We start from the raw sequence: 13,617 nt of genomic DNA, 5'->3' as shown, positions 1-13,617 counted from the left end.
TTGAACCCTGGAGGTGGAGGTTGGAGGTTGCAGCCGAGATATCGCTACTGTACTCCAGCTCTGGGCCACAAAGTGAGACTCCATCTCAAAAAAAAAAAGTAAGTAGCTTAGACACAGGTTTGAATCTGAGGATCACCACTCAGGGTTTTATGGCCTTGGAGAAGTCACACAAATTCATTCTTATTGTATTATTATTATTATTTTCATAGAGGTGGAGGTGGCAGTGTCTTCCTATGTTGCCCAGGCTAGTCTCAAACTCCTGGGCTCATGCAGTACTCCCGCCTCAGCCTCCCAAAGTGCTGGGATTACAGGTATGAGCCATCGCACCCAGGTCACATAAATTCTCTAAGCCTGTACAGTGATAAAAACAATACATGTATTTATTTTTATTTTTATTTATTTATTTACTTATTTTTGAGACAGAGTCTTACCCCATTGCCCAGGCTGGAGTGCAATGGTGCAAACACGGCTCACTGTAGCCACAACCTCCTGGGTTCAAGTGAGCCTCCTGCCTCAGCCTCCTGAGTAGCTAAGACCACAGGCATGCACCACCACACCTGTCTAATTTTAGCAATGCATTGGTCGGGCATGGTGGCTCACAGCTGTAATCCCTGGTGTTTGAGAACAGCCTGGCCAACATGGCGAAACCTTGTCTCTACTAAAAATACAAAAAACATTAGCTGGGCGTGGCAGCAGGCGCCTGTAACCCCAGCTACTTGGGAGGCTAAGGCAAGAGAATCACTTGAACACAGGAGGTAGAGGTTGCAGTGAGCTGAGATTGCACCACTGCACTCCAGCCCGGGCGACAGTGAGACTCCATCTTTAAAAAAAAAAAAAATGCATGTATAATAGAGATGTATCCGTAAAGTGCTCCCAGGAAAAGAGCTAGTGACATGATGGATAGATGAGCCTGCTGAGAAAAATAGATGTGGAGCTGGAGCTTAGAGAAGCCAGAGCCATGGAGCATGAGCCAGGGCGACTCTCCACCACCCTAAGAAGGAGGGCTGGGTCCTACTGGGTACATATACTGACAAAGCTGTCAGTACAGGTACCTAGACAAGAAAGAGACTCTACTAAGCCTCTACCTATCAGAAAGGCCTGGCACCAGGCTGCCATTCCTGAGGGCACTTGAGATATGCTGATCAGGGTCTTCATATCCTGTCAATGCCTTGGCTCTGCCAGTCCACACCTCCTCAGGGGGGTGAAGGAGAGCTGAGAAATCATGCTCCCTCCAGGGCACTATCCTGTCGGGAAGACAAAATCAATGTAGGGAGAACATGTCCCTGCAAGGAGGGGTAAGCCCGGCATCCCAACTCCTGATCTCTGGAGACAGCGCTGTTTGAATATCTGGAGCCCCAGACCGCAGACACCACTGCTTAGGGAGGGTTCTCTCACTCAGGCCATACCAGGGCAAACACTATTCATTGTTATGACTCTGTCCTTGCCAGTAGAACCCAAAGAAAGCACAGCGCCTACCCCCAAGGAATGAACCATGTTTGTTCCCAGGCAGCCATGACAATCCTGTTTCTCTTTGTAATGCTCAATTTCCCATTCTCCCTTGAAGTGGGAGGAGCATATGACTCAGTTCTGGCCAACAGGACTTAAAGGGAAGGGTCCTGGGAGGGCTCTGGGAAAGCTTTTACTTTCATAATAAAGTGCCTCAATGCCTTCATGGAGCTGTGGCAGCCACTTTGTGGTAAGCAGGGAATAACATGCTAAGGATGGGACAGTGGGAGGATGAAAATCTAGGTCCCCGATGATCCAACAACCATGACACCCACCTCCAGATTTCTTGTCAGGTTGGGGAAAAATAAACCACTCTTTGAGGTCCTTTGTGTTACTTATAACAGAATGCATTCTTGATTGTGGTGCTTTGAGAGGATGACAAGAGGAATTGTAAAGGGAAGCTCTCTGCTATGCAGCACGCTTGGGTCCCTTTTGCCTTTGGGGCTTCACCATTAATTGCAAACCTATTCCCAGTCTTCACTTCTGTCCATTCAGCTCGCAAACATCCACCAGTTGCTGTATGGTGGCTTAGACGACCGCAAGCTGCATCTAGCTGTCCTGCAGCATCTGCTTTCTGGCTAGCAGCTTAGTGTCCAGATTCTGAGCTGGAACGAGCTTGAAACCCCTTTGACAACAGTGTGAGCTGAAGAGAAAGCCCCACTGGGCAGATACGTGGCACCACAACTCTTCCCAGGCAACGTGGCAGAGCTTGGGCTTTGGGCCAACCTCCTAGCACAGCCCAGTGAGCACCTCCAGTCTCATGCCTCCTCTGGGAAATCTGTTTACTCCAGCTTTGCCTCCATCCCCCACCCGGGCCTCACCTCCCACACCTGCAAAGACACAAACAGGCCAAAGAATACCACTCGAGAGGCTTTTTCCATTTTATTTCTTTGGGAAAGGAAAACAAAAAGTCTTTCCATCACATATGGTAGAGATATATATTTATATATATTTATATATATAATTTCTTTTGTGGTTGGACGTCCCAAAGCTGAGTCTGTTCATATTTTTTTCTATTTTTTTCTTACTAATGCCTTCTCTTCTCCCTGCCCCTGTGGCCTAGGCCCAGGTTCTAGGGCAGGTGCAGTGAGGGGTGAATGGAATGGGCAGTGGTTGCCAGGATGGCCTCCCACCCAGCTCAGACACCTGGTGAGGACCACCCAGAAGGGCTGTGCAAAGGGTCAGAGGCCACACAGAGGGGCACTCATGTTTTTGTGGGGGATGCACAGCTCATTAAACAGTCACCAGTCATGGGAGGAGGCTGGTCAGGGGCTAGGGGACTTGCTCACAGTAGTTGCCAGCTCTCTCCACCTTGCCCCCCAAAACTCAGTCTTGGGGGTGGGAGGAAGAGAGAGTGAAAAAGAGAGAAATACAAGGGCTGAGGGCCAAGCCTCCTCCAATTTTATTGCTGGTGAATTAGAAATTTGCTTTTCTCTTCCTGTCTTGGGGAGATGGACTCTGAGAGGGCCCCAAGAGAAGTAGCTGACGTCGGCTGACCTAATCCCTCATGCCAGGCCTACCCTGGGTAGATGCTGAGCCACCTTAGGGCACCAGGAACCTCTCAGGTCAGCCTTGTTCTTCGAGGGCAATCACATCCAACTCTCCCCCCGCCCCCAAAACAAGGGCCTCCGGCTCAGACTTGGGCCAGTGGAGCTGGGAAGTGGGCAGTGCACCAAAAGTCAAGCAGAATTTTCTACTGGAAGAAAAGGTGAGACTTTGGGGAAGAGGCTGCCTAGGAAGATGATGTGCTGAGCATGAAAGCAGAAAGAGGCTGGGGGAATAGAGTGCGGGAAGACATCGCAGACACTCATCTGACCTCAGAAACTGGGTGAGGAGAGTGCCTGCGAGGCAGGTAGTACTTAATAGCTGTATTAGAGCCGGACAGTGGCCCTGGGTGTGGGGTCAGCCAAGCAGATAGGGCTGTTGCCCTGCGGGATCCTGGCCAGAAGGGCGAGGGTAGAGCTGAGAAGCCATCAGGCAACCCTTTCCAAGAACAGGAGGACAGATCTTCCCTGGGTGCCGGACTTCCAGCCCCAGTCCTCCCCTCCCACAACACACACACAGGGACACACACTCATGACCAGGCCAGGCTCTGAGGCCTGAGCCCAAGAGATCTTGGGGGGAGGGGCTGGGCAGGTAGCCCTCTCAACCAAAGGCAGGCCATCTGCTCCCACTTGTCCTGCCAATCTGCCCAGGGAGGGAGAGCACTGTAGGAGGGAGAGAGGTCTGGAGCCCAGGGTCTGTCAGTCTCAGCAAACCCGGTGCAGGCCCCCTCAGGTTCCATGGCCTAGGAGGTGAGCACAGAGAGCATCACTGGACACAGAGTGGCCAACAGTAGCAGCCCTGACCCCCAGAAGGACTGGGGCACCTTATGGCACTGCAGGCCTGCTGCCTCCATCTCCAACAAGGGGGTGCCAAGAAAGGGAGCATGACTCCCCCACCACCTAGGATTGCCCCTGCTCATCCTGCCCTCCCCCTATTCCCTCCTTTTAGGAGGGTCCAAGTGGGCTGCCACGGGGCAGTGCTGGAGCTGGAAGGGCAGGTGGGGAGGGAGGAACCTGGTCACAGCTGCTTAGAGAACCTCTTTGGTCTGGGGATACGGGGTCTATGGGGAAGAGAGATGGAGGGTAGGGGACACTGGGGACTCGGGCCTTTTGACAGGACATTTGTCAAAAGGCCGAGTGCCCAGGTCGATCAGATTTCTGTGGACTCAATGCGCTCCAGGCGGGAGGGGGTCCAGGCCTTCTTCTCCTCCCCATGCTGGGGAGTGGGCGTGCTTGCACCCCCTGCAGCCCCACGCTCTCGCAGTCGGCGCTCCAGCTGCTGGTTGCGCTGGTACATCTCCACGTAGCTCAGCTGCAGCTGCTTCTGGTACTCAATCACCTTCTCCTTCTCCTCCAGCCACACGCGGCGCTCCTCGGCGAAGCTGGCACCCTGGCGCTCCCGGGCCCGCCGCTCAGCCGCCAGCTCGGCCTGCAGCCGCCCCACCTCCCGCCGCAAGGCCCGCGTCCCGCTCTCCCCACCAGCCTCCGCCTCCCCGTCCACGGAAACCAAGGAGGCGGCAGCAGCCACCCCGGCCTGACGGCGCATCTTAGCCTCGTCGCTCTCGCAGGTGGCCAAAGCATCCTGTGGCTCGGCCGGGTCCACGGGGGTCAGCGCTGGCTTGAGGCAGGCAGCAGGCAGCTCGCCCTCGCCCAGCTCCAGGCTGGCCTGCTTGCTGCTGAAGGAGTCCCGCAGGCTGAGCAGCTGCTCCTCCTTCTCCCGAAGCGAGGCCCGGCCTTCCCGCAGCTGTGAGCGCAATCCCACGATCTCACTCAACTTCTGCGACACATCCGCCTGCGAGTCCTTCAGCTGCTGCTTCAGGAGGGAGATCTCACCAGCCTTCTGGCACACCTGGGCAGGAACAGGTGAGAGGAGAAGCCAGGTAAAGAAGGAGCTCTGCTCACCCCAACCCAGCTACCAGATCTGGAGCCGGGGCACCAAGCTCCCCGGGGCTGCTGGCTCAGCTCCTCATCAGCCGACGCACCCGGTTACCTGCCTGGACTCAAGATGGACGTGTCTCACCCAGGGGATGGCCTCCGGTCCTCACAGGCACTGCCAGTTGATTTTGTCCCCCCTGCTCCTTTCACCACCCCCCACCCCATTATGATAGTGAGGGGCAACTGCTCTGGGGTTTCCCAGAGGGACAGAAGGGAGGCAGAGGGGGAGGCCTAGATCTCCAGCCCGCACCTCCCACTTAGTTTCCTCCATCCGGGGCAGGAAGTCGGCCTGCTCCTTCTGGCAGGCGGCCACCTTGTCCTCCAGCTCTTCCCGCTGCCGCATCAGCCGGGCTGCCTCCTCCTGCAGCTGCTTCTTGTCCTGCTGCAGACGCAGCACCTGCAGCTGTAGGCCCTGCTGGGCACGCTGGGCACGGCGGGCCACCTGCTGTAGCTTCCCACTGCAGCCCTGCCGCAGCTCAGCCAGCTCCCGCTCCCACGCCTTCTGACGCTCCTCCAGTACCTGGGCCACGGCCGCCTCGCTCTGCTCCAGGCTGCGCCGCAGAGCTGCCACCTCCTGCTCCTTCTCCCACAGGCGCTCCTCCAGCTCCTGGATGAGTGCACTGGGCGAGGGCGGTGAGCAGGCCGCGAAAGGCAGGCCTCCACCTCCACCCTCCCCAGAGCCCAGGTGGCCTGGCCGCCCCATGGATGACGATGACCCACTCTTGCTGGAGGCCCGTCCACTATCGGAGGTCCCCAGGTCCTGGTAGCCCGACCCCCCACCGCTGCTGCCACCACTACCACTACCATAGCTGGCAGTGCCAATGCGGTTAATGTGGCTGGTGGAGGCACTGAGGGGCGCCAGGTGCTGGCTGTAGCTGGAGCTGTAGGTGGGCAGGCTCGTGAGGGAGTTCCGGCCTGAGTCTGAGAGGCCACTCCCACTCCCGCCCGCTGGAGTCATGGTCCGGGACTTGTCCAGTCCGCCTTTGAGGCCACCAGGGCCCTGTCGTCCCTCAGGAGTCCCATTGGTCTGCGGGGGGCACAAATTCTGCATGGAGTGGAAATTCTTGGGTACGACAGGCTTGAAGGCCGATGGCCGAACTAGTGGTTCTGAGCACTGTAGGAAAGGCAGGGAGGGACTGGGCATCAGGATGAGGCCTTGGGCTTGGCCCAGGCTCTTCCCTCTGGCCGAGACTTGTCCAGCCCCACCTCCCACCCCTACTGGATCTCCATCCTGAGGTCCCCCATCTGGGGTTCTACCTTATGGCTCCCCAGCGCCAGATCTCTGTCCTTGATCCACCCGCTAGACTTGGCCCCAGGTCCCCAGTCCGTGACTCCCCAGCCCAGCCTCCATCCTGCCCCCAAAACCCAACCTCCAAGAAGGCCCACTTTGCCTTCCTCTCTGGGTTGCCTCCCACCCCCAGAAAAAGGCTGACCTGGTCTAGCTTGCCAGAGGTGGCCAGGAGCTTGGGTGGGTGGCTGGGCTCACGATACTGTGGTGGCGCTTTGTCACTGCCACCACTGCTGCTGCTGCCACCGCTACTGCCAACCACGTTGCCACAGACATCGGTGTGGTCACTGCCCCGCAGATCACCATTGAGGTAGAGGGAGTTGGCGAGACCCTTGTCCTCTGAGGGGTAGCGGCCTGGCCTCTCCCTGCTGGCCCCGCTGCCACTGCCTCGAGTACCAGGGAAACTGCCCTGGCTGCCCCCACCCCCTGTGCGGGTACCCACGTTCTTCATGGCAAATTCCTGGGCATGGGCCACCCCACTGCCCACGCTACCCATGGCCAGGCGGGGATCTGGGGGTCCAAGCTCGGAGGGCCGTGGGGCAAAGGCCAGGAGAGGATCCCGCCCTGGGTCAGCACGCACAGGCAGTGTCTCCAGCTTCGCCATGACTAAGCCAGGGGGGCACTGTGGGCACAGGTAGGAAGGCAGAAATAGGTAAGACCCTACTCCTGCTCCCACCACCCCAGCCAAGTCAACCCAGCACCACTCTGCCCCTCAGTGTCCCCTTCCCTACAATGGGTACAAAAAGTCCTCAGGCATCCAAGGTGAAGGAATAGGGCTGGGATAAAAGAGAGAACTTGAGAATGGGGGTTGCCTGTTGCCCACCTGATAAAGCCCAACCCCCAGGGCTCCATGCACCTAGCCCCCAGCATTGCTCAGCTCAGCTCAGCATTCCATTCCTAAAATTCTGCATTAGCCCCACCTCCGCCATGAGCTTCCCAGGCTCAGTGACCCTCTCAACTTTTTGCTGCAACCCCAGAAGTTTGGGGTTCTTTATCCTGGGTCTGGGACCCTAATATCCGAACCTCACGGGCTGGGGAAATGGGGTTGGAAGGGGAAAGCAGTACCTGAATCCAACAGGGAACCAACCTCAGAAGTTAGGGGAGGGAGAGAAATACACTCCTATCCAAAAATTGAGGGTGGGGGTCCTTCCCAGCCCCCTAACCTAAGGTGTTGCAGTCAGGGCAGAAGTGGAAGCTCACTACCAGCGCAGGCTTCTCTCCTTGCCTTTCCAAAGGGTTGAGGGGCTGACGGGTCCTCAAGCCTGGGACCCTCCGAGGCCCGGTCTGCAGGGGCCATGTGCCTCACTCTCGCAGTCGGGGCTCGGCCCGAACCAGCTGCGCGGCTTTGGAGGGGCCGACTGAGCCATTCCGGACTGCAGTTTTCTCCTCTGCGAAATGGGAGGAATGAAGGACCTACCTTGCGGGGCTGCCGCGTGCCAGGCGCCCCGAGGCGGCAAGCGCCTGAGGAAACGGGAGTCTTGGGGAGAGTGGGTAGGCGGCATGCATCTGGGTCGCGGGTGGGCGCCGCCAAGGGCACGCCCTGTCCCCCGCGGACGGACGGGGGCCGCGGCTGCAGTAGGTGGCAGGCCTGCCGGCCCCAAGGTCTTCCCAGCTCGGCCGTACCGGGTCCCTGGGAAGACAGGGCCCCCTCCCCAGGATCAGTCCTCTGCAGAGGTCCCAGGGCTGGCTGAGGCCGGGGCAGGGGACGCAGTGGCGCCAGCTGCTGGCGCTGACGGAGCCTCCCTCCGGGCCTGCGTTTCCCACAGGTGGACGGGAGGAGGGGAGGGGCCGCGCACCCTGCAGCGCCCCCAAGGATCCTGCGCTTGCCGAACCCCGCTAAGAATTCACTGCCACCAGGAAGACTTCCTGGATTACTCCCCTCTCCCGCTCCCTGTGGACCTTGACCCTGTTCAGCTTACCGTGAAGCCCTCTGAGCCCTTCTGTGGGTGCGCGTCCCCCGCCCCCAAAGCCAGCCCACAGGCACAGGGGGAGCCAGGCCTCGGGTTACCTGTGCTCAGGGAGGCCCTGCTTCCTCATTCCTTTGTCTCAAGTTAGCACCTGGGAACACCTGCCCCAGAGAGCTGCATAATGTAGCCGGGCAGGAGCACCAGGCAGTGTCTGCCTCCGGTTAGACCCTCAAATAAGTGTGTGGGAAATGGAAGGGGGTGCCCTTCAGGCCTTTTCCCACTACAGCCTGCATAAACCAGGCAGGGAGCCCTCCTTCCCTATCAAGTTAAGGGGTCCACGTGGCACCCTATGGCCCCACAGACCATCTTCTACCCAGATGCCCAGTGTCCTTGGCCCAGACAAAGGGAACCTGACAAAACTGTTGTCCTTCAGGAGTCTTCTGGCCCCCACACCAGGAATGAGAGCTCTAGGTTGTTGAAAAGTTCACTACCAAGCCTGTCCACTGTCTTTGTAGAATTCCATACTCAGCATCTGTCCCCACAGGTGTGGAGAAGAGCACTTTGACACCCTACTCCTTTGGACCTGTCTGTCCCCATAAGCAAGGGCCAGGACTAGGATGAAGACAGAGAGCCAAATGAAGGGTGCAATCAGCAAGTGCATAACCCTGAGTGATAGCCTCCTTCCCTTTGTGCCTTGGGTCCCTCTCTGGCCTCACTCTAGTCCCTGCTCTGCCTCTACTCCCCAGCATATTCCAGCCTGCTATGCCTCAGCCCCGCAACCCCCTCCTACCTTAAGCATGGCCCCCTTCCCTTGCCATATCTGGGTGCAATGTGGGGAGCAGCAGAGGACTGAGAGGATGAAGGCTGAAAGGCCTGAGGCTTGGAACCAGTAGGAAGGCCTGGGCAGGGTTTGGGAAAGAACTGGCAAAATTTCATACAGATGAGGTCAGGCGGTGGGGACAAGGGAGAATTCTGGACTGGGCACCAGGGTGGGTGCGACACTCTTAACATGATAGGGCGAGATTACTTGGGGAAAATAGTTGCTTTGGGAAACACCAGGGAAAGATACCTCTCAAGCAGTAAATGCAGGCCAGGCAAGGTGGCTCATGCCTGTAATCCCAGCACTTTGGGAAGCCAAGGTGGGCAGATTACTTGAGGCCAAGTTCAAGACCAGCCTGGCCAACTTGGTGGATCCCCATCTCTACTAAAAATAGAAAAATTAGCTGGGCGTGGTGTGCATTCCTGTAATCCTAGTTACTTGGGAGGCTGAGGCACGAGAATCCCTCGAACCCAGGAGGCAGAGGTTGCAGTGAGCTGTGATTGCACCACTGCACTCCTGCCTGCGTGACAGAGCGAGACTTTGTCTTAAAAAAAAAAAAAAAAAAAAAAAAAGCACTAGATGGAGAGAAATTGACATCATCAGTTTTCAAGGGTGGTGGGGGCCAGCACTGGGCCAGGGAGCAAAGCCCCAGAAGTCTGGGAGGCACTCTGGGAGCAGGAAGAAGGCCAGGAGAAGGTGGGCCCTGAAGGCCAAGATTGAGGGGATTCAAGAATATGGGGACAGTTTCCAGTGTCAAAAATAACAGGGCCAGGTAACATTGGGGTTGGAGAGTGTGCTGCAGATTTAGGAGCTGGTCTGAAGACATCACCAATGTCTATGTCAGATGGTTTCAGAAAAGTGGTACAAGTGCCGGATGCAGTGGCTCACGCTTGTAATCTCAGCACTTTGGGAGGCCAAGGCGGGCAAATCACTTGAGGTCAGGAGTTCGAGACCAGCCTGGCCAACATGGTGAAACCCCATCTCTACTAAAAATACAAAAATTTAGCTGGGCATGGTGGTGCACGCCTGCAATCCTGGCTACTCAGGAGGTTGAGGTGCGAGAATCACTGGAACCCGGGAGGCAGAAGTTGCAGTGAGCCGAGATCATGCCACTGCACTCCAGCCTGGGAGACAAAGCGAGACTATGTCAAAAAAAAAAAAAATAGGCTGGGGCGGTGGCTCACGCTTGTAATCCTAGCACTTAGGGAGGCCCAAGACAGGTGATCCCCTAAGGTCAGGAGTTTGAGACCAGCCTGACCAACAGGGCAAAACCCTGTCTCTACTAAGAATACAAAAAAATTAGCTGGGTGTGGTGGCGCATGCCTGTAATCTCAGCTACTCAGGAGGCTGAGGTGGGAGAATCACTTGAACCCAGGATTTGGTGGTTGCAGTGAGCCAAGATCTCGCCACTGCACTCCAGCATAGGTGACAGAGCAAGACTCCCTCTCAAACAAACAAAACAGAACAAAAGCGTGGTACAAAACAAAGGCAGTCTACAAGGTTAGAGGAGTGCAGAGAAAGATATGGCAGAGTTCCTGCTAAAAGAGAAGGCAGTCAGGCCGGGCGTGGTGGCTCACTCCTGTAATCCCAGCACTTTGGGAGGCCGAGGCGGGCGGATCACGAGGTCAGGATATCAAGACCATCCTGGCGAACACAGTGAAACCCCGTCTCTACTAAAAATACAAAAAAAATTAGCCAGACGCCGTGGCGGGCGCCTGTAGTCCCGGCTACTCGGGAGGCTGAGGCAGGAGAATGACGTGAACTCGGGAGGCGGAGCTTGCAGTGAGCTGAGATCGCGCCACTGCACTCCAGCCTGGGCGACAGAGCGAGACTCCATCTCAAAAAAAAAAAAAAAAAAAAAAAAAAAAAAGAGAAGGCAGTCATTTCAGGAGGTTTGAGATTCACGGGCTTTTTTAATTTTAAAATTAACCATGGTAGAAACCTGAGTGTTAATATGCTGAGGGAAGGCGCCAATAGTGGGATGAAAGATCTAGGCAAGGGGAAAGCAAGGTGGCTGCACCAGAGACCTGGATCTGGGCAGGAATAAACCTCAACAGTGATCATGTTGATCTTGAGTGACAGGGTATAATGTTTGGGAAGGTGCTTTGTAAACTATAAGGGGCAATACAAACATGTAGTACTACCTTCCCTGAGATCCGGGAAAGGATAACCTAAGCATAGGTTGGGGCTGGTCATATGCCACTGTGCCCTACTGTTTCTCTAGAGTGTATGTAGTCCCCAGCAAGTCTCGGATGCCTTGAGTCCTGGATGGAAACAAGGTCCCAGGACCATTGTCCTGAGCCTCCTTTCTCTGTGCTCTACCTGGGGAATGCTTGACTATCAACCCACAGAAGATCTCTCTGGAGCCTCACTCTCTAAAGAGCTTCTTGTCGTAATTTTAACCTGTCATGGTTAACCCCTTGCAAACATGCCCTGCCCCTTGTCTCTCCCAAGCTTTGGCTGCTGCAGCTTCTTTCCACAAAATCCCAGTAGGGCACTGGCAGGACAAGGAAGGGGATGTTTCCCTGATAAGCAGGAACTGAACCAAGAGGAAAGGTCCTGAACTGGCCCAGGTAACTGAGCATGGTCTGCAAAGGCAGCCTCCTGGCATCAGTGCACCACCCTGGGATGACAGCCTGTTGCCCGACTGCCTCGATCTCTGTCACCTCAGCCCTCAGTGTCTGGGGCATTATACACAGTATTAGCGTCATGAAGGTGCCAAACAGACTCTACCTAAGAGTTACATGTATAGGTACTTCCAACCCACCCCCCCAACCTGTGTCTCTCCCAAAGCTAGGAACACCTGGGGTCTCAGAGGCCCCAACCCCAGACCATTCTATCTCCTAAAAATCTCTAGCCAGCCCCTCCATCCAGCAGCTCTGCTGAGGGCTCCTCAATGGACTTTCTTCTCCTGCACGCCCTCCCCCAGCAGCTGCCAGGGAACTCCTTCTAAAGGGCAAAGCTGATCTTGCCCCTGCTCTGTCCAAATCCTTCCACGAGCAGGATCAAGTGCAGTAGACAGAGTTCTGGCAGCATTAGCTACAAGTGTAAATCCCAGCTGGACTGATTAGCGGTGCAACCTCATGCAGGTAATTTCACCTCGGGTTCTCACACTTACCTTGCAGGCATTTTAAGAAGTAAATGTATAATGGGTGAAACGCCTGGTATTCCTCTTGGTCCCCAGAACCAGAGTAGAGCTTGCAGCAGGGTCCCCAAGGCCTCTCCTGATGCCCCTCCTCTATCTCCCCTGACCTGAGCCCCTCTCTACTTCACACACAAGCTCTTGCCAGCTCTCTGTGACCATCCTACATGCTTCTAGACCAGTCCAAAGGCTGGCCTCTGGACAGCATCCCTGATCTCTACTCCCCAGAGGGGGCGTCTTGGAGCACTTGGCTCAGGTCACTCCAGGGAGATTTCACTCTGAGGCCTCCCCAGGTCTGGCCTGTAGGTTTCCCAGGGGCACAGATGGCAGAGTCCTGGGGATCTCTGGGCCCTGCACCAAAGAAATGCAGGGCAAATGCCTGTGGGAATGCTAGTTATGGGCAATGCAAAGAGGCAGTGAATCCGGGCAGGGGGAGCAGAAGGGGTTTACAGGAAGCAGGACGGAGGGAGGAAAGGGATCTGGCGGCACTGCAGGGCTTTTGGGGTGCAGAGATATCCAGAACTTCTTGGTTGGGATGAGTAAGGGGAGATCCATCTTCCCTCGGTGGCCTAAGCACTGGCGGCGGAATGGGCCCAACACCTAGCTACTGGCTCTGATGAAGCCGGTGTTTCAGGACTGAGGGGGCCAAGAGCGCCCCCTCCACCCCGAGCACACACACGCGCGCACACACGAGCTTCTGCTGGGGGTAGGGGAGGGTCGCCATTCACCAGCAGCCCATGGCCCGCAGAGCCAACTGATAGAGACCCCAGCCAGAGGCCACAGTACCTAGGAGTCTCTGCGATGGGGGAAATCCCGCCCGCACCTCCCCAGGCTCCCCACCAACGCGTGTGGCCCCGGGGGGCGGGGCGCAGAGGGAAGAGGTGACATAATCCGAGCCGCACCCCCTCTGGCCGCCACCTCCTCCCAGGCCGGGCGAAGCATCCATGACATCATCCGTCTCCTCTCCGCTCCCCTCCCCATTGGGACCCCAGCAGCGGGACGCGCCCCCTACCCAGTCCGGGTCAGGTCTGACATGCCGCGCAGTGCAGCAGGCACGGCGGCAGGTCGGAGCCGGGAGGGATGCCACGATGGGCCTGCCTCACTTACTCGCTGCCTCAGGGTCCGGCGCGGGGTCTCCGACACGGGCGCCACCGGCCCGGCTCGCTGGCGCAGCCCAAAGCACGCCCGGCGGGGCGCGCGGCGCGGGCCCGGCTCCGCTCCGCGCCCCTCCTGCTCCCCGCCCGAGCCCCGCCCACCAGCGGCTGCGGCAAACGCGAGCCCGCCCTCCGGCCACGCCCCCCGGGACAGCCAATGCCCGGGCTGGGGCGGGGCGAGGCGCCTTAACCCCTTCGTCGCTGCGCCCCGCCCGCGCGTGGGACGCCTCCGCCTCACCCTCTCTAGGGCGCAGCAAGACAGCCACGATCCCCTCCGGTCATCGCTCGTTAACCCCCAGGCCCTTGGGCTTGGGCTCAGGC

General features: G+C 57.2%; 1 protein-coding gene across 5 annotated transcripts; it reads right to left on the bottom strand.

Moving 5' to 3' along the window:
- Positions 1–2,372: 2,372 nt before the first annotated feature.
- On the bottom strand, positions 2,373–13,400 carry LZTS3 (leucine zipper tumor suppressor family member 3). 5 transcript variants are annotated; one of them, XM_023220601.2, is made up of 6 exons: positions 13,250–13,387; positions 7,437–7,661; positions 6,419–6,895; positions 5,506–6,099; positions 5,236–5,367; positions 2,373–4,899 (listed from the first exon to the last, which is right to left on the bottom strand). In XM_023220601.2, exons 3-6 carry the CDS (start codon positions 6,875–6,877, stop codon positions 4,201–4,203), a joined length of 1,884 nt encoding a protein of 627 aa, XP_023076369.1. In that variant the 5' UTR covers positions 6,878–6,895; positions 7,437–7,661; positions 13,250–13,387; the 3' UTR covers positions 2,373–4,200. The 5 variants fall into 5 exon arrangements, with proteins under 5 accessions (XP_023076369.1, XP_023076365.1, XP_023076367.1 ...); XM_023220597.2 differs by having other exon boundaries at positions 5,236–6,099; positions 7,499–7,661; positions 13,250–13,400; XM_023220599.2 differs by having other exon boundaries at positions 5,299–6,099; positions 7,499–7,661; positions 13,250–13,400.
- Positions 13,401–13,617: the final 217 nt, after the last annotated feature.

This window comes from Piliocolobus tephrosceles, chromosome 20 (genome assembly GCF_002776525.5).
Source record: "Piliocolobus tephrosceles isolate RC106 chromosome 20, ASM277652v3, whole genome shotgun sequence".
NCBI classification, from domain to species: Eukaryota; Metazoa; Chordata; class Mammalia; order Primates; family Cercopithecidae; genus Piliocolobus; species Piliocolobus tephrosceles.
This window is presented reverse-complemented; position numbering and strand designations above follow the sequence as displayed.